This window comes from Pithys albifrons, chromosome 19 (genome assembly GCF_047495875.1).
Source record: "Pithys albifrons albifrons isolate INPA30051 chromosome 19, PitAlb_v1, whole genome shotgun sequence".
Classification (NCBI taxonomy): domain Eukaryota; kingdom Metazoa; phylum Chordata; class Aves; order Passeriformes; family Thamnophilidae; genus Pithys; species Pithys albifrons.
In genome coordinates this window covers 5,888,278-5,916,207 of record NC_092476.1, presented here as the reverse complement: position 1 = coordinate 5,916,207, position 27,930 = coordinate 5,888,278, and the positions used below count along the sequence as shown (strand labels likewise).

Genomic DNA, 27,930 nt, shown 5'->3' with positions numbered 1-27,930 from the left:
TAATTTTAAAGAATTTTAATACAAACTTAATATAAACTATTTCAGTCCCTCTTAACATGTAAGACACTGACTCAAAATACTTTTATACCTTTTTTCAAGTATTGCACAATGTAGGTACAAAATTAATATTTACGATTACATTTTCTTCCATAATATATAGCAAAAATCTTTAAACTTTTAACAGAAAATACAATTTGTGTTTCTTTTGAAAAAAGCAAATATTTCGTACATTTTAATTCCACCACTAAGGAATATTCTGTACACAACTTTTTAACCTTTTTTTAGAATTGATGTCTTTAAGATGGATATCTTACAATTTCAGTAAAAAAAATACAACATGAAGCTGCTGTAGCTGTCACAGATCACTGTAGTAAAAAGATATAAATGCAATACCATGTTGTAGAAACAATATATATACTCTGATATTTTACAAACTTTGTACTAAATTAAATTATACAATTAGAAAAAGACCAATAAACCCACCTATTAGTGCCAATTTTTTTAATATATATACATATATGTCTGTGTACATATATATATATACACATGAAAAAATTAGCCACGTCCTTGCTATATCTTAAATACTGTAAGAGGCCATATTTTGAGAGTATATTTTTGTAATGTACAGTCAGTATAAAATAATTTTGTGCTTGGTTGGCAAATGAAAAAATGATGCATGTTGTATTTATCTAACCAAGCCTGAATGTATTCATACTACAAGCCTTAAAAAAAATCTCAAGAGGTGGAAAAAAAGATACACCCTTGGGTACGTGCATTTTAACTTGTACAATAGTATTTACTTGAATTTCACTTTCGGTTTATTTTTAGTTAGCCATAACTGGCTGGAATTGCTGGTTAGAATACTGCATGTTGTTTAAACTAAAATTCAAGCCATCCACAAAAGACTTCTCATTTAGACCTCCATAGGCTGCAAACATGTCAAAGGCATTACTGTACTGGAGAGGACTGAGGTTGAGGGGGCTGTCACCAGGAAAGATGCTACTGGTACTACCTTGACCCTGCATGTTGGGGAAAATGAACTCCTTTGCGTTAGGAGACAGGGCAGAAGTCTTCTGCTGTTGCTGTTGCTGCTGCTGGCTGCCTAGGCCAAGCCCGTAGAGAGAGTGCATGGAGGAGGAGAGGGCCTTCTGCTTCAACAGGTCATTGACATTCAAGCCAAGGTTGGTGGGAGAGGTGCGGGCGACCTTGTTGCCACGGCCGCTATTCTTCATTTTGGTCGAGCCAAACTTGGTGGCAGCAAATGTGGCAGTGGTGAAGGTTAAAGGCTGAGTGGAGCGGGGCATGAAAGTTGGGCTCACAGCAGCTGAGTGACCAAAGGGAGGAGAAGGAGAACTAGACACTGAAGATGCTGGGTCACTAATTGGCATGAACACCTGGGCCTCTGGGTTAAAGCTGTTCTTGATTTCCTTATCCAACTCACATCCATTTTCATTATCATCCACATAAAGCACTTTCACTGGTCCCTTTTCACCGATTTGGTATGAAACCTCAAACGGGTCAATCCAAACACTAAGATCCTGAGGCAAGTTGCCACGAACATCATCAATGTCCAAACCACTCTCTTTGGATGCTTGTTCTATGACTGGGTCCACTTTCTCCCCTATATGAATACATCTAAACCCTGATCCTTTGTATGGCTTTTCTGGATACCAGTGCCCTTCATACTTCTTCTTAAGAAGTCTTTCAAGCTCTTCACCAAAAATGTTGACACGTCGTCTGGGAAGCTTATTGTACAAATAGGAAATAATAAAATTGAGTGCTACTTGGATTTCAAGCTGCATAGCTGCTATGCCACAGAGTTATAAGTCTGTTTCAAAACCCGAAGAAAGTGTTCAAGACGCCACAGGGAAACAAAATTTCATTCAAAGTGCTGATTCGAGTTGATTATTATCCTTCACCTTGAGTGCTCTTGTTCCTTTAAGAAAAAACAAAAGCAAACACATCCAAATAAGGAAAGCATTAAGATAAAGCTCCGAGGCCTGTTCTTTGAGCTTCACTTTCTGCATAAAATAGGTTACTTTTCAAGTCAAAAAATGTGCATCAAACTATTTCTGTTCCTGCCTGCGGAAGGTGAGGATGTCAGCTCCATTCAGCCTGACTCAAAAACAACATTGCAGAAGATGGGCTTGTGTTTACATATCCAGCATGGGGCACTTCCAAATCACATGAGCTGGTTGTTTGCTTATTCACAAAGCAGCAAGGATAATTTTTAAGGCATCACAGAACTGCCAGGCCTGTCAAGGGTTCAATTACCAACCTGTATTTGGATGATTTATAGTACTCAGCTGCAAAATTTAGCACCAGACTCCTAGTTTAGCCTGAGAGCCTCAGTCCAGGGTCATTTATCAATTTAAAGTTTGCAAACATATTGACTGCACTGTAGGCTGCAGAATTATAAAAATGTTAACAATTGCTTTAGGAGATTTCACACAAATAACTAAAATTACGCAACATTTATTTTAAGTCCAAGCAAATCTTCTGCATAAACTGTGCACGGGTGAAATGATGCAAACTGAGGAGAAAATGTCCGCTGTGCTCGTCCAGCAGCTCAAACTGAAATTCAGTCAGCACATACAGAACAGATGCACGTATGTTCTGTCATAAGGGTGGCCATGACCGTGGAATTATGTTAATAAATTAATTCACAGGTTTTTAATAAAAATTAGTCTGCATTTTCAGATGTAAGATACAATTATATACTCTGTTATTATATTGCACTGTCTATAGTTCCGATTTCAAAAAGTTGCAGAGCCAACAGGGCTTTTGACAGCCTCAAACACGACGGCCTTTCTCCATGACTCCATTTTATATTTAATGTAAGATATGGTTGCCACTCCTTCATAGAGGACAAAAGAGAAATTAGCTGTCTGAAGTTAGTGTAGGGACAAGAATCAGGTATTAACACACGTACTGCTAAACACAAATCCTGCAGTATCTTGGTATAAAAGTGCTCATCTACAGCACACATATCTGTCAAAAAGTTCCAATGAAACAAAATATGTTTGGTTTTTTCTGGCTCAATTAAAAGCCCCAAAGAGAATTTCAATTAAGAGTGGATTTTTCTGCAGTGCATCACTAGGAACAAAATTTAGCGTAGCTGTCATTAAAGATTAGAGAAATCAAAGTCAGTATTAAAATCCTTTAACAATGTGGCTATACTGCGTTTTTATTTCCTGCTCTGAATAATCTCCTTTTAAAGTCTGGAACCCTATTTCCAAGCCACTCGAGTTCTCCCCAACATGGTATGGGAATAGTTTGAAAGCCTGTACGATAAGGCGACCTTTAAACGTTTGCTGGATCAGCACCGGGTGGGGATAAGGAAAAGATCAAGGGCAAACAGAAGATATTTACAAAAGGGGCACAATCAGTACAGAAAAGCTGATTGGGTGGTTAAACGGGGCATTTAAAAATGATTTATTAATCCATCTGTTTTGTTTCCCTTCCCCCATGTCCTTTAAGAAAGAAATGATCCTTTCAAGGTGCACCGGGCTGACGCTGGGAATTTTTCTAAGGGAAACCGATACAGCGGCACAAAAGCAGCTGATCAAACAAATCAGCCCGATTCCTTTCGAGGCTGCTTTTTAATGCATTTATGGGGAGAGAACGGTATTTCGGGGGGGGTCCGAGCCCATGGGCGGCCCGGCAGCAGCGCCCTGGCAGGAGCCTTGAGCAGCGGGAGTTACATAACCAGACAGTCGGGTCTCATTAGATTTCTGCTCACAGCCCCGGAGCCCCGGCAGCGGGAGGAGGAGGAGGAGGAAGAGCATTTTCCGTAAGAAAGAGAGCGAGGAGGAGGCAGGGGGCTGCCGGCGGAGGGGTGGGGGATCAGGGCCGGGCAGGTCCCTCAGGGCGCTCTCGGAGCGGCCCAGCGGCGATTGCTGAGCCGGCACCTCTCCCTCCTCCCTGCCCCGGGGGGTACCGACCCCAGGCAGCCCCACCGAGCCCTGTCCCCAGCCCCTTCCCCGGGGCGCCCTCACGGCCCCGTCCCGGCGGGGTCGAGCCCGCCGCGGTGCTCCCCGCTCAGCGGCCGCGGCCGGGCGGTGCTGCCCCAATGCCGCCCTCCAGGCTCTCCCCGCACGCCCCGCGGGGCCTCACGGCCGGTACTCACCCGGGGGTGTGCGGGAGGGTAGTGCAAACAGTCCCGGCGGGGGTGCGAGGGCGTGTGTGGGGGCGCGGGGGCGGCTCAGCACCCGACCCCCATCTCCTCCGAGCGCCGGCTCCCTCGGCGAGGATGGGAGGGGAGAGGAAAGAGATGACCCCAAAATAAAAAAAAATAAAAAAAAAGGGAGGGGGAAGGGTCGGAAAAAAAAAGGGGGGGGAGGGAAAGGGGGGAGGGCAGCGCTGCTCACACCCCCACGACGGGCGCGCTCGGCCGTCGCAGCTCCGCTCCCTCTGCTTCTGCCCCTCCGCCTGCCGCGCCCCTACTTATACCCTCCCTCGCCACGCCCACCGGCACGCCCCACTTGGCCACGCCCACAAAGCTACACCCGCCACTGCCTCGCGTCCGCCGAGGCCACGCCCACTCCCGCCGGGCCCCGCCCCCCGCGAGACCCTGCGGGGCCGTTCTGACGTCAGCGCGCTCCTCGCCTCCCAGCCCCGTTGCGTCACCGCCGACGTCAAACGCTGCCCTGGCGCCCCGAGCGCCGCGGGGAAGGGACGGGCAGGGCCGGGGAAGGGGGCGGGGAGCGCGGAACTACATCTCCCATGAGCCCGCGGGGCCCGCACGCTGCGGGGGGACCCACCGGGTGGCCCCTCACACCCCCCCCCCCCCCCCCCCCCCCCGCCGCCCCGGCGGCTAAAAATACTCCCCACAGGTAGCAACGCCCGCCGATTGGCTGCCTGCCCGCCAGGCCGCCGCTGATTGGTCAGCGCGGCCGTGGGGGCGGAGCCAGCCCGGGGTGGGGTGGACGGGGCGGGGCCGCAACCGCCCCACGGAGCAGGGCAGGGGTCGGGGGTGTCACGGGCCTTTGGGGTGGGACACACCGCGGTGTTCCTGAAAGTATCCCTGGGTTTCCTCTTTAAACACCCCTCGGGGTGTTCAGTGTTGGGGCTGGGGCGGTTTCCCTCACACCGCCAGCAGGACCCGATTTTGTAGGACAAACTGTGGAGCTTTCTTTTTGATTTGGGTTTTTTTTGCGTGTTTTTTTTTTTCCTTCTCCGCCTCTTGCTCTGTTTGTATAATAATAAAGCATTTTGGCATAAACGCTGCATGGGCCCCGGGAGAGATTTGGAAATGCCAGTGAGAAGAAATGCCAGGCCTTTTAACCCTTTGGAGCTGATAACACTGAGAGTGGGAGGCAGGAGCCCCAAAACTGAAATACCAAAGGAAAGAAGGGGATAATATTTCAGACTGTCATATGTATCAATGTAGATGCTACAGGGATTACAGTATTTCAAGCAGCTCGAAAATCTTAAAGTGCAAAGCATTTATGATTTCTCACCCATTTTTATACATAAAGGGTTGCACCCAGTGAAAACTGGGTCATCTGTCAGCACCGTGTGCCCCAAATGGAAAATAAAGTATGAAGATTATAGAATTACAAGGGTTGGCACCTGGGAGACTCCTGGGAAATGCATCACTGGGAACCTGAGTGAGAGGCCTGGGTGTTTGTCTTGAACAAAAAGAGACAACATGAAACAACTCCCTAAACAGAGAAGGTGAAAAGACAAATAGAGGCGGTTGTTTCGTTTTGTCTTTCTGACATCAGAGCTCAGAAGTCTCCCTGGTACAACAAACACACCTTGGGAGGTGCCGTCAGCCCCCGGTGACAGTTCAGTGTCTCGCTGGGCTCAGTTCTGGGGTGGCAGCAGCAGATTTCCCTTTGAAGTGGGAAAAGCTGCACAGCTCAGGGTTTCCAGGTGAGATTCCGTAAGGAGCTTTACAAACCCGGCAGCTGCTGCTGAGCTGCTAAAAAAAGCGGGGTTGTAAAAGCAGAGACTTTCTTTTAAATGGCTTTAGCACTACATGAGAAGCATTAGGAACTGAATTAAATGTACAGAGCCAAGGCATAGGTAATCAAGGCCACCGTGGGATCCTTTAAAGCTGTAAAAACAGTGGGTTTTTAGTGGCTTATGGAAGGGAAGCTTCTTGTGCAGCCCATGCTGTCAAACAGTTCTGATATTAAATGGAACTAGATCATCTTTTGGGTCTCTTCCACCCCAAACGATTCTATAATTCTAAATGTTAAAGACAGTTGATTGGCCTAAGAATAATCTCTTCAGGTCTGCAAGAATCAAGCCTCCTTCTGGTGGACCACTGAAAGAGTCAATTTCTCCCTGTTTGTCGGAAAAAAATGGCTTTTAAACTGCAGTGATCCACTTATGGCACATCAGAAGTACGTGGCCAAACTGTAGTAGTGTTAAATTATTAACACCTAAACCCAGAGTTTAATCCAGGATCATTTGTATTCCTAAAACCTCGACTGCCTTTTTGATCCACCAGGGTCAGAGTAGGGCCTGCAGTGTTTTTCAGTCTTTTTGATTAATACACAGCAATAACAAAATGTCTGCCTCTCCCTGCTAGAAAAATCTTTAAAAATGCAATCAATACAAAATAACTCCAGCAGCAAAATTTTACTCATGTTGCCAATTCTGTTCAACTGGAAGATTAATCTTAAAAGAAAAGAAAAAATATATATTCTCATCTTTCCTGACAGACCTTGACAAGTTTTCTCCTTAGCAGAGCAAATCAGCACAAGTATTTCAGAGCAGGGCAGGAGGCAGGAGGGAGATTAGAAGTAAGAAGACTTTCTTAATCTACATTAAATGAGAAGGGTTTGATCTCCTGCCCTGTTCATAGCCAGGTCCTGCAATGCTGGCCAGCAGACAGCAACTGAACTACAATTTCCATGGTCTGGGTCTCTGCAGAATAATCTCTAGAGCCAAAATCACTGCATTATAAAACAACTACATTACCACAAGACCTTGTAGAGACTACATACTTTCAACAAAGGAACCTTTTCTACTAAAGCAGTCTAAATTTTATTCCTCTAATGATTACTAGTGCTCTTTAAAAATCTAAATCAGCATCATTTATTGATCAACACAACATCTAAAACCAAAACACAGTTTGTTAATCTTAAAAGCTCTTGAATTAAAAATATCAAAGAACATTTTTACTAATTATGTCAACAAGAACAAGAACTTAGGAGCAGTGGGAAGAAAGGCTCAGAATTTTCACCACGCATCTTCATCCTTTTCATAGAATTCTCTTCTCTGCTAAATTAATGTTGCCTTACAGAATATATAAGATTTATCCTGATGGTGGACATGAAGCTTTGTATCATACATTCTTGAATATAGTACAGTCTGTTTTTTAATGTTTTCCTATTTGGGAACACAATTCTCCTTTTAGCGTGGGTGCCTGGGCTTTGATTTTAAAAAATGGAAAGCTTTCCCCATTGTATTCATCCCTCTCTAGCCCAGTTTTATCCATTTTCTGATTTTAATGCGTGTTCCTTTTCCCCACCATCTCTCAGTGTGAGCAACCAGACCTGGCTGCTCTCCAGCACATATCTCAGCAGAGAGTTTGAAATGTAGTGTAGATTCTCTTACATTTCACTTTAACAGCTTAAGCAGTGATTTTTTCCATAAATACGAATTATAGAGGATGTCTGGACCTATCAGGTGCTGCCCAGCATCAGGAGCTCTCTGACCACAAAGGTTTTTTGAGATGGGAAGCGGCAAAATTACCTTGTTTTGATGGAGTCAAGAGTAACCAAGAAGAGAATTCAGCCAGAACAATCGGGTCATCTTCTAGGAGAGTCCCAACTCATCTCTAATCCCGTGAAGGGGCACACAGTTCCCTCTGAGGGAGAGCAGGGGCTGCTGGCACAGCTTGAGCTGCCAAGTGAGTGCACATGGCAGGATGTGTGGGATAACTCTGGTGTGCAGATTCCTCCCCCCGGGGCAAACAGCCACAGTCAGACTCCCTGCAAGCCAGGCTGTGCCCAGGCTTGTGCCTCTGTAGCTCAGGGGGCTGAGGAATGGGATTAGTGTCCTGGGAGCCTGCAGGGAAGGGATGGAGGCAGGAGGACCTGCTGGTTGGGTAAATGTCTATTAGTGTGGCCAGAGGGACAGTTACTCTTAACCGAGAGGGAGGAATAGCCCTTCAAGTGCAAGGAGGGAAGTGTTGCAGTAAAAGGGAAAGAACAGAGGACAGAGGGTACAGTAGTGATGGGCTGTGACCATGAAAACAGCCCTGCAGCATTCATCCAATCCTGGGAGCCCTGAAAGCCCAAAAACCAATTCCCATGGGATGCTCCAGGTCTGGCCTTGCCCCACAGCTCAGCTGGACAGGCAGATCCAAACACCAGCAACAGAAATGGATCTGCTGTCACAGGGTGTGATGTCAGTGGCTCCAGGGATGCCAAGATTATAGAAACTTGGCCAGCAAGAGTTGGAGCTGGTATGCCATGGCTTGAAAAGCAGTTTCCCGATCTGGGTATCTGCAGCTTTGTGCAGCTGAAAAAAACCCTTCTAAGCCTATAATTTTTTAGATACTAGTGAGTCTTCTAAAAAACCCCAAAAACCCCAATCCCCCAAATTTATATATAATATTAATATTATTTTGCTGGGACAACATCAGTAAAAGGGACTGATCTGCAGGGCCTTAGAGCTCACAAGGACATCACTCTCTCCTATGTGGAATGCTACTCATGTTGTAGCTTACCTGGCAAAAGTTGCCGGAGTCTGAGTGAGACACAGAAGGCAAAGGCAGGTGCTGGGTAAGAAGGAAAAATAAAAACAGGATTGAGGATTTTGCACCAAATCTTTGCTCTTCCCAAAGTTTCCCCTTCAAGGATGAAGTAAAAATGGGGTTTTCTTTGTACTGAAGATGGTATGAGGCAGGATCTGTTCTTGTAAAGGAGGCTGGTAAGTGACATTTTGAGAATGGGGTGCAGATTCCAAGAAGGCCAGGGAAAAAGAGTGAAATGAGGAGTAAGGGATCTAAAATTGCTGCACAAAAATAATGGTCACAGGTAGATAGATACTGTAATGAGAAGGGGAGGGAATGGGAAATATTTTATGAGTATCAGAATTTTCTATAGCTGTGAATAAATGGGCTGAAGGAGGAAGGAAGATTGATTTCATACCTTAGAGAGGTTGACCTTTGAGGAAAGTTTTATTAAAATCCAATATAATTTTTTCCTCGAGTTCACCTTTGCGCTGGGATTCTGCCAGTTTAATGTCAGTTAGTTCTGCAGTATCTGTTAATAGATAAAATTATAAGGTGAGGACTGTCCTAGCTGATAGCCATGTAACTTCTAAGTTAATCAGCTTCAGGTGCTTTACTACACTCATTCCAAACAATGATTCATAAACAGTTTTAAAGAGACAGAAAGCTGCTTTTTAAACTGCAAGGACTTTTATGGAGTTTAAAAATAAACAGTGAAGATGAAGGGCTGATCTTTTGCCCTTTCAATTTTTGATAGATGAAAGTAGCTTGAAAAAGTCTCATAAAGAATTTACTCGAGAATTTTGTGTACTTATCATTTTCCAGGAAGACAAATCAGTCTTTTTTTCCTGAGAAGGGAATTCCAGGAAAACTCTTCAGTCTTGTTCAAGAGAGATACTGAATGTGAAAAAAAGAGATAAATGGGAGGAAACTGATTGTAAAGAAATAAGTTTCATTCAATCTGTTTACCTGAAAGAAGGAGCAGAGGAGAGGTGACTGTTCACCAAAAATGCCTGATGAACACGGTAGTTCTGCTAATTTTTTGACATTCTGATTATCATCAGTTAGGAAAATGCCTCAGTTTTTGCAATAAAACCCAGACCAAAATATAATTTTAGCATCCCTAGAAGATCTCACCTGGTTCTTCACTAAGAATTTAAAGCAACCAGGAACAGTGCAGGTCAGTAAAAAGCCATCCATATTTTAAGCTTCCAGGTGATAAAGGAACTATTTTTATTGGAGCATGTGTCTGTTGACTGGGTTTCTTATAACTCTCTGTAATACTATTCCTATCAGTAATGGTGTTTATTGCTGAGCCCAGTCCTTGCTCAGGACTCGCAGAGTTTAATTAGTGACTACTCAGTGACATGCAGAATATCTCCTTTAGGAAAGCTGGGTGTTGATTTGGTCTGAGAGCACAGATTTGAGTAACACCAAATTAACCTACTGTGCTGTCACATTGTGACAATGTGAGGGATGGTGACTTCAGAGTAGAATGAGTTGAAATGTCAATGTCTTGAAAACACAGTCTAAAAATCCTCATGAGAAGATCATTGGAAACCATCTTCAACCTTCTGGCATGTGAAAGGGCCTACAGGGAAGCTGGAGTGGCACTCTTTGTCTGCAGCTCTAGTGATAGGACAAGGAGTAATGAATACAACCTGAAGGAGGGGAAATTTAGGCTAGAAATTAGGATGAATTTCTTTACTGTGAGGGTGTTGAGACACTGGCACAGGTTGCCCAGTGGGGTTGTGGATGCCCCAACCCCAGCAGTGTTCAAAGCCAGGTCTAGTGGAAGGTCTCCCTGCCCATGGCAGGGGGGAGTGGGACGAGATGTTCTTTAAGGTCCCTTCCTTAAAGATCCCTGTCACATTGCATTAATGATTCTATGATTCACATTAATAAAAAACAAGCATGTTTCTTTTCAGATGAACAGAAACCTGGTGACTCTGCACTTGTGCAGACACGAAGAACTACTTGAATGGAAAGATGCCAGCTTATGACTGCTGAAGGTTTGGCCCTGAATATTTAAGGGTATTATCCAAGGGGGAAAAAAATAAGCCAATGGAAATTTCTTTTCGAGCTTGTTGTGCTCCAGATCTGGCCCTTACTCAAATCCATTGAGTCATGGTGACAGGAATAATGGAGGGGAATGAGGACTCAAGCTGTGTGTTTGCTCCTAAGACATACAAAGTGGATTTTACACGGTTTGTGCATCCTGTTTTAACACAATTCATGTATCCTGTTCATGTAAGGAGTAGTTCATGGAAGACTCAATCTGGCAGTGGCTTTGAAAAGATCATTCAGTTTAAATAGTAAATCACTCATTTCCTCTCCAAGTTCTGATTCCTATTGGCATAATTGCCAAAAATAATATAATAAGTGCCTTAAAAGATTATGCAAAAGGTCAGATTAGCATAATATCTTTCCCAAATTGATGGCAAAATGCTGTGTAAAGCTGGAGCCACACCTTGAAACCCCCTCCGGACGGTGCTCATGGGACTTGCCAACAACAGAATTTCACACAGATTCTTCTGTTTTGCAGGTCACAGCTCTTTACCCTGTGATGGACAGGCTGAGCAACCCTCACGTACCTACAAACATATGACCCACTTCATTATAACAGAATGTTTTCTCTTGAACACACAGCCCAGTAGGAGCCATTATCTCATGTGCTATTATTAATGCAAGGACTTCAGACTGTATCTGCACACAGCAGTGGATCTGTCTGGTCTCAAGAGTAGCTATAACTAAGACCTTCAGAAGAAGGGATGAAACAGCCATGTCACACAATTACATTGAGTTTGGCAATGGAAAGAAGAGATTTCTCCTTGATCCCACATGGTCACTCGGAGTGACATACCTTTTATTGTAGCTAATGTAACTTGGATGTGTAAAGAAGGTGATTCTGCTGTATGACCATATTATCTAAATTGCTTTGTCGCCAACGCATAAAAAACTGAATATAAAATTGCCTGAACATAATTGAGTGCTGACTCACCCTCAGATTAGGGTAAATGGTGCAGTGTTTCAGGGCATCTTGGAGCTTTCTATAGCCTCACAATCCTATGTGAAATCTTCTGATTGATTTTTCTCCCCTCCAAGCAAACTTATGTTTCATGCTCCTATTTGAGGCTAGATGCTACAAATCCAGCTGCTGTCACAAGGCATCTTCCCCCTGCTTTGTTATCTTGATCAATTTTCTGCTGAAACTCTCATCTTTCATCCTGGCTGGTGCAGTTGCCTCCCTTGTGATTATTCCAACTCCTGGCTCTCCATATTCATAGCCACTCTTCGAGCTCCAACTCCAACTCTCTAGTTTCTAAGGCTACATAGCTGTGAATGTTTTCTCACAGAAAGCTTTTCCATAAATTCTCACAGTTTCATTTCAGTCTAATCCAAAGCTGCATACACACATGACACTGCTCAGAGCAGACTTTTAATAAAAGCACCTGCAAACTTGAGCAAGAAAACACAGCCCCAAGTATTTTAAATGGCTTTTCTTTTTCTTGAAAATGGTCTCATATCACAAAAGTCCATTTGGAGGTGTAATTGTATGACTGTCCTTAAAACCAGAACAGTTTTCAGGCTTTGAAATGTAAGTGGAAGAAGGGCAATCATAAGAAGAAATGCCAGAGACCTGAGGTGAACTGAGCCATAGATACAGGGCAGAGAGCTCAGATTTAGCTGACTGTGGCAATAAGTCAAACCAGCACTTGTGCCTTGGGTGATCTCTGTTTCAGCTCTCACTCAGGTAGTAAAAAGAAGGAGCAGAATAAAGGCCATGACCTAAATAATTGGAAGAACAGCAATTATTAATCAGCAATCCCACCTACAAGGATTTGCAGATGTCAGCCCTAAGCTGGAGGATCTGGGAGTAAAACCAGTCATGGAAGGGACAGAATTTGGTTTAGTTTACAGATAACAGTAAACATCTCCTTTGTGGCTGACTGAACTATTGCATGAGCAGCTGCTGAAAATCAGGTAGGCAAGAGGTTGAAATTTGTTTCTTTTATATGTGGGACTGGTTTCATTAGGTAATAGCTCAGAAATGAAGAGTAACTTCAGTGCACACGTCAGGCTTAGATTCTCCAGAAACACTTATCACTGCACAGCCTAACCTTGTTCCTTACCAGGAATTTTAACTTCTGTTCTCTGGTAAATGCCTTGCCCCAAAGTGGATAAATCTCATTCCTCTCCAGCTCCAGAGAGATAATGATGGAATTATTCCAGGAGATTGGGCATCTGCTACCTGGAAGTTCTCTTCTGAGTTGGATCATGTTTTCTCCAAGTACTTCCTTCCACAGAATAAAGAGAAACTCAGTCAAAAAGTATTTCCAGTAATGAACGACTAAGAATAAGACCAATTGTAAAAAAAACACCATAAATGTGGTATGGAGGAGTAAATCTAAAATTTGGAGCTGATCTAGAGCTGATTCAGAATCCAGCCAGAATTAAGGTTCTGATCTCTCCTGGTTGGTCTGCACAAAGGTTATACTTTTGAAAAATAAAGGCACATTTAAAAGACATAATGAAAAAAAAAAGAGGAATCTCCAGTGGTGAAGAAAGCAACATATTTTGAGAGAAAAAAATTGCTGACTGAGCCCTTCAAAGATAGCACTGAAATACATAAAAGCATCAATGGCTTTCCCAGACTGGTTAGGGTTGGTTGTTACTCCCAGCCCGGGCTGCACTTGACAGCTCCCTCTCACTGATATTGCCAGAAGGGTGTTTTCAAAGATGGAAAAAAACAGATGTTAAAGCCCACTATTCCCATCCAGATTGTTCTTGCTAAATGTTTGACAGCAGCCTGTCCAAGTGACACTGGGGACAATTAATTGTTAATGTCCCCAGTTCAGCTGGATCAGGGAAGCGACTATATGACAAGGAAGAACATCACCAGGAAGACCAGAGGGAGGCACCGTGGGATTTGCAGCACAGGGGGAGATGTATGGGATGTTTGCATCACAGCAGCCATGCCAGTGACTCCAGAATTTAACATCTGCAGAAACTGGTGGGTCATTTACAGCTGCCATTTGCTGTTGGGCTGCTGGGAGGAGAGTGGGCAGAGCAGGGAGGCAGAGCACATTCGGCTGAAAGCCTGAGCTAATTCTGCAGTGGAGATAAGCCCTTGGATAGAAATTCTTCAAAGAGATGAGACCAGGCAGACTGTCACCATGGGCGTCTCGGAGCAGGCAATCAGTCCTCCCTTTAATAAATAGAAGAAGATACAAGATGATCAGGGAAGAGTACACTTCTTAAATGTGTTGGAAAAACAAGGCTGCAACATCTGTCATTCCTGATCTACAAAGCAATGGAAGTTCCTGAAGAAGCACTAACGCCTGCACAATCAAACAGGAGCAACTATGCTGGTCCTGCCCTGAGGCTTGTGCTCCAAACTATAACTAATGAGTGTAAAGGCCCTGACAAAAAAAGCTTCCACAGAATCCCTTTTCTAAGGCCTTTGATTTTACTGGAACATGCACAGCAGTAAAATTCATATAGCCAACGGGAAAGCCATGTCCTGGCCTGACCCTGCCACAGAAAACAGCAAAACAAAGGGGTAGGGATTTGGGGTCACGTTTGGGGAGGATCCATGATTCAGCATGTCTGTTTACTGAATCTCCTCGAGTTTGTCACGTAGTGAGGCAGCAGCAAACACCTGCAGCTCCTGCCTGCTGCTTCATTGCAAAAAGGTATGACCCAGGCAGCGATGAGCGTCTGAGGAATAAATGACTCTCAATTAGGACAGTAGGTCAGAAAGAGCAAGATGATTCATATCCAGGACGTATTCCAACCATCCACAATAACACTCAGCAATTCTATTCAGCTCTGCTCCTTCAAAGCACCCACAAACACTGTCCTTCCCACGGCACTGGAAGGTAACAGGCAGTGGGGCTTGAAATGTGTGCTGAGATCTATGGATTCTTGGACTAACAGAGCTGAGCTGGGCAGAAATGGCTTCCACGGTCCCTCCAGCAATAGGAAGGAATGAGACAGCTCTGTTCTGCTCATAGCATGGCACTTCTGGTCTAGAAATCAGGGGACGTGGAGAGTCACACCCCAAAATTAATGAATAAGGTACCCAGAATTTATAGCCTCTGTTAGGGAGCTGTCTGTATGCAGTTTTCCCAGGAGTAAGCAACAGGTCGTGACAGATGGGGTTTAGGAGTGCTTGGCTCCTAGGTTAGTGCCCTGACAATGCCTCAGCTCAGCTGTGCAAATCGTATTTTACTTGCTTGACTGTGAGTTGCTGGGCAGTGGGATGTAATTTTCCATGCTTGCAGTTGGCACTCAGTTTTATCTTGACTTGTATTTTACAGTGCAAGCTCTGTCAATATTGTTTCACCTGGGTGATAGGTATGAGTACCCAAGAACTTGTGGCCAGCTCTATTTTAACCTGGTCACCACAGTTTACTACTCTGCAATAAAACATCTTTCCCAGATTTACCTGAAGACTGGGATTTTAGAAAAACTCAGGGGTGCCAGACATATACCTGGTTGACTTTGATCTCTCTGAAGACAAAACTTTTAAAGTTTAGATCAAGGAATCTTTTAATGAAACAAAGAAATCGTGCCACTTGTATCAGTTCCAGATATAAATAAATCAGCTAGAAATAAACAGGAGCAAGGCAAACGTAAAGGAGACAGCCACGCTCTGCAATGTCAGTCCAAAGTGACTGTCTGATGGATGATAATATGGCTGGCTCAGAAAAAAAGTCAGTTTAAAAGTCTTGCTGCCAGCCATCTGGCAAATCTTCCAAGGGATATTGCTGTAAAATGGCAGTGATTTGATACCTGGTTTGCATCTCCTGCTATTAAGACAGTCTATTTACTTTTTAGATGTGGTGAGGATTTTGAAATCTCTACTCAGAGTCTCTCCTTAGGGACTCATTGTAGCCATCCCCAAAGTCAGTTAAACCGTTCCTCCTGCCACCACTCTGCCATATATGTGTAATCTTACCCTATGATCATTTGGGTTGGAAAAGACCTCTAAGATCATTGAGTCCAACTATTAAGCCAGCACTGCCAAGGCCACAACTAAACCCTGTCCTCAAGTGCCACATCTACATGTCTTTTAGATACCTCCAGAGACAGTGACTCTACCACTGCCCTGGACAGTGCTTGACAGCCCTTTGAGTGAAGAAACTTTTCCTAATAACTAACCCAAACCTCTCCTGGCACAATCTTCACAAAATCACAGTATGGCTGGGGTTGGGAGGGACCTCTGAAGATCATCAAGTCCAGCCCTGTGCTAAAGCTGGTTCACTCTGAGCAGGATGTTTTTTTAAAAGATATTCCCACAGTAAAGATGTTGTTAGACACTTAGAAGGTAACTAAGACACTGAGCAGACCTGACTCTATTCAGGCTGCTGCAGACACAGAGCCTGTTCACAGCTCAGAGGTTCCTGTTCCCTTGTGCTGCAAGGGGGGCAGAAATTCACAGCACTGGGATTTATTGCACATCCATCCTCTTGCTCCAGAAGCATCATTACTTCATGCTTGGAGCTGAAGGGCAACATTTCATACTTCTAAACAGTACAGGGCTTATTTTCATAACTGAATGATTTGGACTCTGTGCCCCAGAAGGCAACAGTAAATATTACCACTAGCCATTTCCTAATATGCATAAAGCAATAAAAATTTAACATCACTTAAAAAAGAACATCCTTATCCATTCTATAAAAACTAAATATATCTTTAAAGAACAGGCTGCCAGGACAGGTATTAATGATTTTTTTCCTGTTTCTCCAGCTCCTCCCATCTGGTCCATAATCAGCTGTAACTGAGACCAGGACCCTCCTGAATTGCGATGTAGTATAATGGCTTGTGGTCGTGGAACTGAAAGTCCCAGCACACAGATAACCCCAACATGTTGCCTGAGAGGCAGCTGGAGATCCTATCTGGTGACCAGACACTCCTGGGTTGTAGCATGGACTCAGTAAAAGCTATTTTCAGCTTAAATGATCTTTGATACTGAAACTAGAGTTAACCTGAATGGTGAGCAGAGAAGATCATCTGCTCTGCGAAACAAACCAAGGGAGAAGGGGGAGGGAGGAGAGTGGGAAGGTAACAAAGGAGAGGGATTCTTTATGGAGAGGAATTAAATTGAAAACATGCACTGGTGGAAGAGGGAACACAGGAAAAATGATGTTGCATCTCCCCGTTGCTGCTGCTCAGGTCCCTGTCCCCCCTCAACTGCCAGCCATGTTTGTCATTTGTAATTCTCAGGCTTCTTAGATAGATGGGGCTAAGCAGCAAAAGCTGCCTCATAGCAGCTTGCCTCACCTTTGCAACAGCCAGATTTAGTAATTTCTAGTCAAATTGGTTTGGTTGTTAATAAAGACTTGATTCTAATTTCACCATGTGCAGCAGTAACTTGTTAACAAGCTGCTCCAGGAGATCTTTATAGGACAGTGGAAACCACGGAAAGGAAATAATTACAGCATTTCCACCTATGGTAGTCTGCTCCAGAGCAGGTTTAAATAGATCCATAGATGTTTGTTCACTTAAAAGTTCAGCTCAACTGCTTTCTCAATTGCCAGCAGCAGAATTAATGGATGTATACTTTTTTCTTTAGAAGATCATCTACTAAATATCACCCTCCCTTCTTCCAGATTGTAAGTAGTGTTTAAAAAGTTGCAGTATTTTTACCAAAACCAGATGTTGGGTGTATAAAAATATGGGCAGTTTTTCAAAGCCATTCTGTTTCTTTGGGAAGAGAGGGATAATTAGATCAGAAGACTCAATTCAGCTTAAGAACAGAGGAAATTGATGAAAAAGAAAAAAAAATCACATTTCATTCACTTGGTGCATCCAAAAAGCCCTGGACTGATGCATGCAAAGAGTAACTCCCTTTGGAGTCCCACCACAAGTTTTGAGAAAGCAGTTGCTGAAGTGTCTGAAAACACCCCATTTCTTGTCCTCTGTTCTCTGAAGAGCAGAAGGGGCACAACACAATGCCCAGCTGGGATGGGACTGGAGTCCCAGCAATCTGAGGGGGATCCATCCATGAGCTGGGCAGTGGGACACTTGCATCCAGCTTCAGCATCCCAGAAATAACCTGCCTGGCACAAAGAAGGTTTGGAAGCCTCTCCTAAGGACTCAGCAGTGTAGGAGGAAGAGGAGCCCAGCATGGGTGGCCACATGAGTGCCCTGATCCTCTCTCCTGAAGCACCTCTCCCACAGCTCCATCTATCCACACCTCTGAGCCCAAAGCCCTTCCAACATCCACTTGCCCTGTAACAAATTTTTTAAATCAACTTCCCCACTGTGGGCTCACAGAAATGCAATAAACACCATTTCTGTGGGCTCCTCAGGAGCTCAGCTAATGGGCCAGTTGGAATGGCATTGCCAGGGCTTTCCAGGCAAATTGTCTGCTCTCTGCCTCTGGCCTCCCACATTGAAGCCTCACCTCAGACTCTAACAGCACAAAGCACGTACCCTGCCACTGCCTATTGTTCAGGCTGCAGGTACTATATATAACCAAACAATAGCTAATAAACAAAAGACATTTTAAGTGGTTTGTGGTGTCTGCTGAACACCAGCTGCCCTTTTTGTGTTCTACTGTGACTTCAGTCCTGATGCTCTGGTCTCTTGGGTCCCATTCAGCTGCAAAAGCCCAAAGCTACAGTGAGAGAAACAAACTAATCTGATAGGGAAATAAAACAATTGATGATTCATAAAAGCAAAAGGGACAGACATTTGAAAAGGAAAATAGCAGAACAGATTTGAATCTAATTGTGAGTCCTACCACAGGAGTGCCATAGAAGCAGCAAGTTCCGCCACGTTCTTCCACTCGTGCCCCCAGCCAACTTCCCTGGAGCTAAAGCTCAAACCTGTGGTTCCAGGTAGCCTTAATAAGGTTTAGATCTGAATTAAACCACTCTTCTGCATGCCTGGGGATGTGATTCAGACCTCCAGTCTTGTGGCGTGTGGCAGCCTTGGGTACTTCAGGCTGTGCCGAAGCATCTGGAGGTGCATATTTTTTGAGTCCCAGCCCAAAGCACTGGGACGAGCTGTGAGCTCTGCTGGAGTCTGGGACAGCCCAAGGAAGGGAAGGAGCTGCTCCCAGGATTTCCATGGGGAGTTGACTTGAAAATCAACTCTGCTGAAGGCAACAACACTACAAGCCCCTGGACAGCACAGAGATCTGTGTGTGGTTCTGGGAGAGGAGGACGAGAGGCTGAGCCCACTTATCTGAGCACCCACCTTCCCCTGGAAGGGCAGTGGGTGGAGTCAGATGCTGCTCCTCAGGGGAAGGAGGACCCCCAGACTGGCTCAGACACCCCTGTGATGGGGAGTAGTGGGGGTAATTCTTGGGGCTGACGGGACTCCCTCATGTCCCTGCTGTGGGGCTGTCACCTCCCTGGTCCCTCCTCTCCCCCAAGGCAGCATAATGAGGCCAACGGAAATACGAAATAGGGATTTACTTTACTTAAGGATTCCTATTCAAAGCTACAGCTATTGACAGATTTTTTTCTATTCCTACACTCAGCGGAAGCTGATAGTATTTATTAAGCTGATCTCAGGCACCAGTGCTGGATCCTAACTCCAGATAAGCAGGCAATCATCAGAGCCTGTTGTGTTTGCATGAATATACTAATCCTGCCTCTGCTTTCTGAATGCATAAAGTGATGTATAGGACCATTCATCTATGATAGTCTTCTAGATGGCTGCAGAGGGCGAGACAGTATTTTTAATATGGAGTACTCTGTGGCAAGCTATTTTAGTACCTTTGAATCATTAACATTTTTGAATGTCTGAGAAGCTGCTAACATTTATAAGACACTACAACCAAGATTCATTCTCCCAAATGGAGAAAGAGCTCATATTTTTCACATACACTTTAGATATTGATAATTTTCTCATTTTCTGATATGACAGGACTTGGGGATTTTTTCCCCCGTTGAGACAAGATGACTGACAGAAGGAGATGAGAATTTCTCATAAAGAGAAGCAATGCATTTTTACACAGCCGAGGCTGGACAAAAGCAATAATTGTCCTAATATGCAGGCACAGCCCTCCAGAATGGCTGATGATTTATTTCAAGAGTCAGTCACCATCAACCAAAATTCCAGACATGTCTCCCCAAGCCAAGATGGGAGCTGAGGTCGGTTTGAACAAACCCTCATCCTTCTGCCCACCTGCTGTGCTGCTGTTGGGTGGGCAGAAGGTCCTGAGTGTGTGTGGTGTCAGCCTGACCAGAGCAGCAGAACTTCACCAACACCTCTGCCGTGGTGGGTCCAACCTGCTGTCTCAGTACACATTTAGTTCAGTTTTAGGGTCATTCTCATTGAATGTTGGGGTGCTTGGAGTGCCCAGGGGTCTTTAGGCAGAAGTTAGAGCTGCCACTGTAGACCCCATCTGGACCCTGTCTTAAAAAGACAATCAAAACAAACCCCCCAAAACCTAAGTTAGAGAGGCTGCCTCCAACACTTGGGCCAGACCAAAGCCTTGGAGCAGCAGGGATACCCATCCTCAGGGTCAATACCACTTCTGTCCCCCTAGAGCCGCTGAGCAGCTTTGCTTTCTACAGAGATCCTCTGGAACTCTCATCTTTTCCCATGCCTGGCCACATCTTGCAGGGTTGTAGCTGGTTCACTTGTGCACACGAGCCAAAATTCACTCCCCTCTACCTGCTTTCCTCTCAGCCTCCTCTTCCAGCTGTTCTCTCTCTCCTCTATTTGCATCTCCTGTTCTTCTCTGCTGTTCCTAATAGCTTCTTTCTATGCCAAGTCCCATCCTACTCATCTTTCATTAAATCCCAGACCTTGTGCAGAGCTTTTCTGCATTGATCTTGCACCAGCTTTTGTCTCTTTGACATCTAGGCTCTCTTTGTGCTTCTCTCTCTGGATCTGGGAATTATTCTACTTCTATTGATGTATCAGATCCAGGCCCTGATATTTTATTGAATTCCTTGGGATATCTTCTGCTTGGCAGGTCCAGTGGTGGGTACAACCGTTCTCTGCACCTGGGGTATTGAGAAAGCCTTGAGAGGCTGATGTGTATCACAAGCAGTAGGAAACTTATCCTGTGCTAGATACTGGCTTGAGAGAGACATTATCCCTGGCAGATACCAGCTCCAGAGACACATTTTCCATGGCATCCCCACCCAAGAATAGATCCTGACTTCATCTAAGAGAGGAGCCGGAGCTAATTGTACAGGACTGTGCTGCTCACTGGAGGATGGCACGACCACAGCAAATGGGAAGAGGTGACCCCTGCCATACCCGTGGGGTTCTGCCTTTTCCTGCTCATTTTCTGATGGTTTGGTTTGTGATCCTGATGACTCAGATCAGTATCTTGATAGAAAGCTGTGAATCTGAGCAGCCCCTGCCAGCAGTGAGTGCTCCCTGGAGCATGAGGGGTCCCAGATCCTGTGCTCTGAGCAGATCTCTCATTTGGAAAACTGGGTGGTATTGACTATATATAAACCTCAGCTTAGAACAAGGCAAGGCCAGCTGGAAAATATGCCACCATGGGTGAGGGAAGGAGCTTAGTGAGGAGCAGAGCATTGAGGGCTTTCAGCCCCAAATTGCAGGGCAGCAGTGAGCAAGTGGCTTTGCCTGTTTTCCCTCTTACTGATTTAGTTTGGAAGCATTTCAGAGGGCACTTTCTTCTGTTAAATGGTGATAAAACCCTGGGCTCAATAACTGAGATCTGCTGTCTGGCATTGGAGCAATATAAATAACAATAAAAGAAACAAAATAGTGGTGAGTCAGACTGGTTTTGACTTGGAAAAACATCAGTTATCCTTATTACTCACCAGCTCTGTCATCTCCTTGGGGGGACTCTGCCGGCTGCTGGTGAGGCTGCAGTCATAGAGAGGCTGAATTTAGCTCAGGCCCTCCTAGAAATGGTTCTCCCTCAGGTTTTGGAGGGTCAGGGGTTGCATATCCACATCATCAGGACCAGGAGTGTGAGCAGCCTTTCTGTGGAGCAAAAGCCTTTTGCAGGTGAGCCCAGTGGGGAACCACAGGGCTGAAGACACAACATGGCATGGAGAGGTCACAGTTCATGGAGGGTTGGAAAATCCTTGAGACCCATGTCTTTATCTGGGTGGAAAAAAACAGAGGAGGGGACCTGGAGGGAAATCACCCTGTCCCCAACTCTGGCTGTGATCTCCCATGGGTTCCTGAGTGATGTTCAAGCTGTGGCTCTGTCGTGACCCTCAGAGCGTCATCACAATAGCCCGATGCATCTGAAACACACACGAGGGGCCAAGTCCAGCTGCAAGTTGATTTGTGCTATCAAGACTTGTATTTATTAATTTGTAGCCCATTTGCTTTCTTTTGGCACCACTTTTCTCTGCAAGTGAAAAATTTCCCCTGAATCACAGCGTGTTATTTCCACTTGTCAAGATAAAGGTTAATGAAATACCAGTAACTGCATCACAAATCCAGCTCTGTATCTATCCCGGATTTTATATGGCAAGTTATACTGCACAGCCTGTTCTCAGAAAAGGCTATGATTAGAAAAACCAAAACTGTCAGAGGTCAAGAAATTCACGGTTAGAGAAGCTGAGCCTCTGCCCTTCACTCCTCACCTCTTGCCTGTGGGACAAGGAAAAAGCCTCCTGGAACTGGCACAAACAAGTGTGGGATGAGATTTCCTCCAATACACAAGATTCTGCAGGATTGTGGTATTTAAGCAGCATTTTCCTTTGAAAACGTCTGCCTCTGGATAATGGTTACTTGGATATTTATACCCTATGTAAATAATACATAAATACACAAATACCCTGGAATCATAGAATTGGAAGGGACCATTGAGTCCTATAAATATGTATAGGATCTAGAAGCAACGTAATGCTGTAATGACATATAGCTGTCTTCAAAGAGATTTGCACCAGAGGCACAAGGAGAATTTGACATACTTGCTGTAAAGAGGTTTTCCTGCCCCAAACGTGCAACCGCTGAGGTTGTCCAATGGACACTCTGTGCCCAGGGACTGGGGAGCTGAGACCAATTATAACATTGCCAAAACCCCTTCAAGATCTGCCAGCACAGGGTCAGAGCCCAAATTAAACACTTGGAAATACAGAAGATGCCCCCATTCAGCAGCAGTCTGGGCACGTGAGCCTTCAGGAAGGAAGGGAGGAGCTGCTTTGTTTTCTTCCTAGGGAAGGCCTGGGACGGATGGGATGAGTGTCAGAAGCTGCCGTTTGGGATGAGTCAGGAGATCGGCATGGGGCGGTTTGCATTAATACCGGCTTGAACACATGCCAAAGAGGATTTCCAAAATTCACAGCCAGTTATTTCTTGTCATAGAGTTAAGAGATCCTGTAGCCTGTTCTTCCACTCCGAGGCATATGATCAAAAGCCTTCGGAGATTATTCTGAGAAGGTTTGTTTGTTCTGTAAATATGTTTTTAAAATCCTGAATACAGATGATTAAGTTTGGGAAAAAAACCCCCAAAACTTCTAACAGAGCAAACGCTCTCACAGAGAATCTTATCCCTCCTTGGAGGTGGATTAAAAAGCATTGTTATGAAATCCTGCTGCAGATTTTATTATGGGCTAAATCAAAATGCTTTGGAGGTTTTGGAATTCAGATCTGAAGTTGAGTGTTTCAGTCCATATGCTCCATATAAAAGTAAGATAAAGAAAGGGATGTACTTTTTCCTCCTTTTGATATGCAAAGATTCGGATGAAATGCTTACTTTCCAATTTGCTTTTTCAGTAGAAACTCACTAGAGATCATATCAACATGAAATACCCTCTGCAGCCCAAGATGCTTCTGAAATGATGGATGACATCAAAAGCCAAAAGAAGGTGTACAAAGCATCTGCAGAAAGAGATCCTTAATCACTCTGTGAAGCCTGTTGATTTGTTGCCAAGTACTTAACTTAAAGCTTGTGTTGTCATATATCTAACTTTAAAATTTAATGAACCAGTTGGAGAAAGGAAATCTCTGTTAAAAAATTCAGTCCTGTCCCTTCCACTGCAGAGCGAGCAATAACACACTTTGTTGGATACTCTCAGCAAGTCCCTGGTTAAAACAGTAGCACCAGATGAGATCTAATTTTCCTGATATTTGTAGACTACAATGCAAGAAGGAAAATATTTCAGATTTTACATATTCTTTAAGAATATTTTAAAAAACCAACCAACAGCAGTGCAAGCTGCCTCCCAGGTTATTTGCTAGACCTCTTCCTTTCACAAGGACTTGACTGTTGAAATTGAATACCAATATTATTTTTATTTTTAAAAAAATCTTTTGCCCACTAGATGGCTGTAATTATTATGGCCATGCTTAATTTTGGTATCAAATTCCCATCCTTAACAAGATCTAATTCTTCCTTTTTGCTCTTCTGCAGCACATGCTCTCACTCTCCAGTGTGGCGATTTAAGGGATTTGCAAATTTCAGTTGTTTCTACAAAATTTCGGTGTTCAAAACGACTGGTGTTTGTCGCATATCTGAGGCACAGGAAGCCACCACCATTTTGAAGGTTAAAGTTGGAATTCATCTTCCATTATGGAAAGAAATACTTTTGCTTTCTGCTAATACAAGGAATGGTCGAAGCTCGGAGCCCTTTGGAAAGGCTTTCCAATAGCGTGGCATTTACTGCAAGCAGTTTGTGATTACTCTTGTAGCACAAAAACATTGTAAATCTGATGAACAAGAGCCCAGAAGGCAGGATTGAGCATCTCCCTCATCCTAGATTCAGTTGAGGAGCTGATGTGAAAAGAAGCAGGATCTGCTGGAAGGAAAACTCAAACGATATATCACAGGGAATACAATTTTCCCTGCTGTTTGCACAGGCTCTAGTCCAGGAGCAGGAGTGGGGCTGGGTAGTGGATTTGCAAAGTGTTTGCTGGCTGTGGTTCTCTGTGGACACAGTTTTCCAGAAGCTCCACCCAAAGGGAACGACTGTGTAGGCTCAGGTACAGAGAAGGACTTTCCTGATTCAGGCATTGAACAGGACACTGATGGTTCCTCTGAACAGAAACGCCTGAATATAAACATCTCCATGTGTTTGACAGCTCTTGACTACAAGATATGGAAAGGGAACTGGCTGTCTTCTTTTTTGAGTCAACCACAAGTTTTAAGCAGTATGCAGAGACATTTGTAGGAACTCTCCACTAAGTGTGAGCCAGTAGGGATCCAGCGAGGCGTTGCTGCAGCCCCTCTACGGTGCAGGGTACTGGCAGCAGCAGAGAAATCTGCCCTAAAGGGGAATTATTTGTTTATTCAGTGAGCAGTTTGCCCCACAGTTCAGTACAGGACCCAAGGGGCAATCAGGGGGCATCAAGTTTCATAAGGCTTAAGTGCAACTTCTCCATTAAGCCTCTCTGAAGAGGGTTTGCTCAGCTGGATCATGAGCAGCTGAGTAGGGGCAATGCCTGTGCTCAGTTAGAATCAACCCATACCAAGCTCTGCAGATCACCTGGAAGAGAAGAGAGAGCACCTCTGACAAAGGATGTGCTCTGATAAGATTAGGTTTAGAAGAAATTCAGGACTTCTGTAGCATGCCAGTTTAATACCAGTCAAGTAGGTAATTGCTCACTCTTCCTGAAATACCATGTCAAGATGCTTGGGAGGTCCAGCTGCAATCAAACCAGTGCATCCCTCTGCTTTACCTGAATTTCTTCCTAATTCATCATAACTGAGTACTGTCTTTCTGTGTGTGCAAAAATAGGTCCCTTCCAGCATGTGAGTGCTGTAGGTTGGTCAGCCAGAGGCTGGTCCCTGCCTCTCCAGATCAGCACCAGGTGTTGTCCTCAGCCCCACCTTGACCCAGCTGCCTTGTCATGGTGGGTGTGGGGGTCCGGTTTGTCTTCTGTCCTTCCTGGCACATGCAAATCCAGCCTACCTGGGTATTTAAATTGAGTTCATTGCCCTGCTAGCTGAACACTTTATAAAGTGATGTTAATCAAGAAAGACTAATGAGCCTTCAAATTCCTCTAAGTTGTAAGTAAGGACAAAGTGCTCAAGTAAAACATCTCTCATTCTAAATGGGTCTTTATTTCTAAGTCTTCTGCATCCACAAAACAGGATAAACACTCAGAGATGAATGGCTGAAAAGACCAAGTACTGCTCAGGTGGTGGCATCTGTTTTACCCTCTCTTCCTAGTCTCTTCAAAATAATTCCTCCCATCATCCTTTGAAACAATCTGAGTAAGTCCCTAAAACTCAAGAGACTTCTTTGAGATCCTCTGACTCACCAACTTTTCTGTCTTTCTGTGTCTACAGTGAATCTTGCTGAACAGGTTGAACCAAAATGATCTCCATGCAAACATTCTGCAAATAGATCAATTCCATATCCTGTACCAAGCATCCTACCTGAAGTTCACTGAATAAATAGATGTCTTTGCTATAAAATTATAAACCAGAATTTCATGTAGCATCATACCCATAAGTTTGAAATAATTTAGCTTTCAGCATAGAGTTTTCAGCATTGCAATAACAGCAGCAAAAATAGCCACCGTCTCTGAGCATTGCAAAGGACAGGGATTAAGGTCAGCAGCCACACTGCAGTAGTTTGCCTTTGAAGACTATCTGGAGCAGACTATGGGAGGTACAGGGTATGTGAGGCTCCAACTCAACTGTGATGGGGTTGTGGATGCCTTGTATTTTCCAGCAGTCACTCTGGAGGGATTTTAACAAGGAACAAATGTATGAAAATGTGCAAGATACTTTTGAATAACAACAGCTGGCTTGCAGAGAGAACAAGACTGGTTCAAGACCATGGCACCTGCTCCTACATATAGCAAAGCTCCCTCCAAGCTCTGTGTTCCAGTGGAACACACTCTCCACCCATCTCACCCGCACAGAGCAAACCACATGCCCCAGGGGTTTGCTGGGTAAACAACAAGTCACCCCTGAGATATCAGCACTGGAGAGAAATAGAGGAAGAGCTACAATGGGTGCTCCTCACCTCATGTGACTCATCCTGGAAAGACACTTGGGTATTTTTAAAGCTGACAGGGTGCAGGTTTAGACTAGATATCAGGAAGAAATTCTTCCGTGTGAGGATGGGGAGGCCCTGGCACAGGTTGCCCAGAGAAGCTGTGACTGCCCCATCCCTGGACATGTTCAGGGCCAGGTTGGAAAGGGCTTGGAGCAGCCTGGTCTAGTGGAAGGTGTCCCTGCCCATGGCACAGCATTGGACTAGATGAGCATTAAGGTCCCTCCCACTCAAACCACTCCATGACTTTCTTTGGGAGGGTGACACACATAAGACCCTGAAATACATTCAACTGCACCAGAGACTTGTCTGAACTGTGCTGGAGATACCCAGCTGGAGTCAAAGAGCTGGAGGAAGCCATGGAGGCTGAGAGCACCCATGTTGGGTCGGGTGGCTGCTCACTTTCTCAGACTGAGGCACTCTCACTCCTGGGTCCAGAGCCAAAGCCCCCACAGCCAGTGGGGACACTCCATCTGACATCCCTGGCGTCGGACGGGGCCGTGGGGTGTGTCACAGGCTTTCCCAGAAGGGACGTCTGTCACCTTCATTAATCTTATCTGGGGATTGCTCCGAAACAAAGCATTTTGTGAGCCTGAACAAAAACACCGGGGAGCGCTCGACGGCGAATTCTTTTGCATGCTCCCTTTTTGTTTTGTATGATTTCCAACATTTCTGGCAAAAACATTTCCTCTGACTGTTTTCCTTCTAGAAACAGCCTCTTCCAGACAGGGCTGCTCTGCCACTATTTAGCTGGGTAGACACGAGGCTATTTAAAACACAGAGCTGGAACATTAGCAAAAACACTTGTCTCATTCCAAGACAAGCAGAGGAGGGGAGGGTGCGCATCGCCGGGTGCAACCTTGCTCATCCCCGGGAGCTTTGTGCCTGCGTCATGCCGATTTGTGCTGAATTTAAGGCTCCAGGAGATGAAGCCTGTGACAAAATCTGACAAGATTTTTTAGAAGCTGCTAGTTCCCAGCTTTGAGTATTTATGATTTTTGGCTGCCGGCTCTCGCGCACTTTGCGGTCAGCAGTTTAATTATTTACCAAGCTACACACAGCACCGCTCAAGCAGCAACCATCCAACCCGACATTTTGATAATGCGAGGGTAATTGGGTTATTATTTTTTTTTTTTTTGCTTTCCCTCCTACCAGCTCCAACCCCCTGTTCTGCTGGGAGATGCAGAGTCATAGCTCTGCTGGCTTGGCTTCCCGCCACCTCGCTGCTCCTTTAAAACCCCATACCTCCCATTGAAGGAACTCGGTGTCCTGTTCGCCAGGAGGACGTCAATGTTTCTATGGAAACTCTTCCCAAAG

General features: G+C 44.8%; 1 protein-coding gene and 2 long non-coding RNA genes across 3 annotated transcripts; 1 reads left to right on the top strand and 2 right to left on the bottom strand.

Annotated features, from left to right (window-relative positions):
- On the bottom strand, positions 1-4,399 carry TOB1 (transducer of ERBB2, 1). The gene is made up of 2 exons (XM_071573724.1): positions 4,130-4,399; positions 1-1,936 (listed from the first exon to the last, which is right to left on the bottom strand). The coding sequence occupies exon 2, from the start codon at positions 1,800-1,802 to the stop codon at positions 825-827; it is 978 nt and encodes a 325-aa protein (XP_071429825.1). The 5' UTR covers positions 1,803-1,936; positions 4,130-4,399; the 3' UTR covers positions 1-824.
- Positions 3,708-11,598, top strand: LOC139680804 (uncharacterized). The gene is made up of 3 exons (XR_011699417.1): positions 3,708-3,793; positions 10,627-10,710; positions 11,244-11,598. It is a non-coding gene; the product is annotated as an uncharacterized lncRNA (long non-coding RNA).
- LOC139680805 (uncharacterized) lies at positions 8,689-27,930 on the bottom strand. The gene is made up of 3 exons (XR_011699418.1): positions 27,859-27,930; positions 9,117-9,230; positions 8,689-8,743 (listed from the first exon to the last, which is right to left on the bottom strand). It is a non-coding gene; the product is annotated as an uncharacterized lncRNA (long non-coding RNA).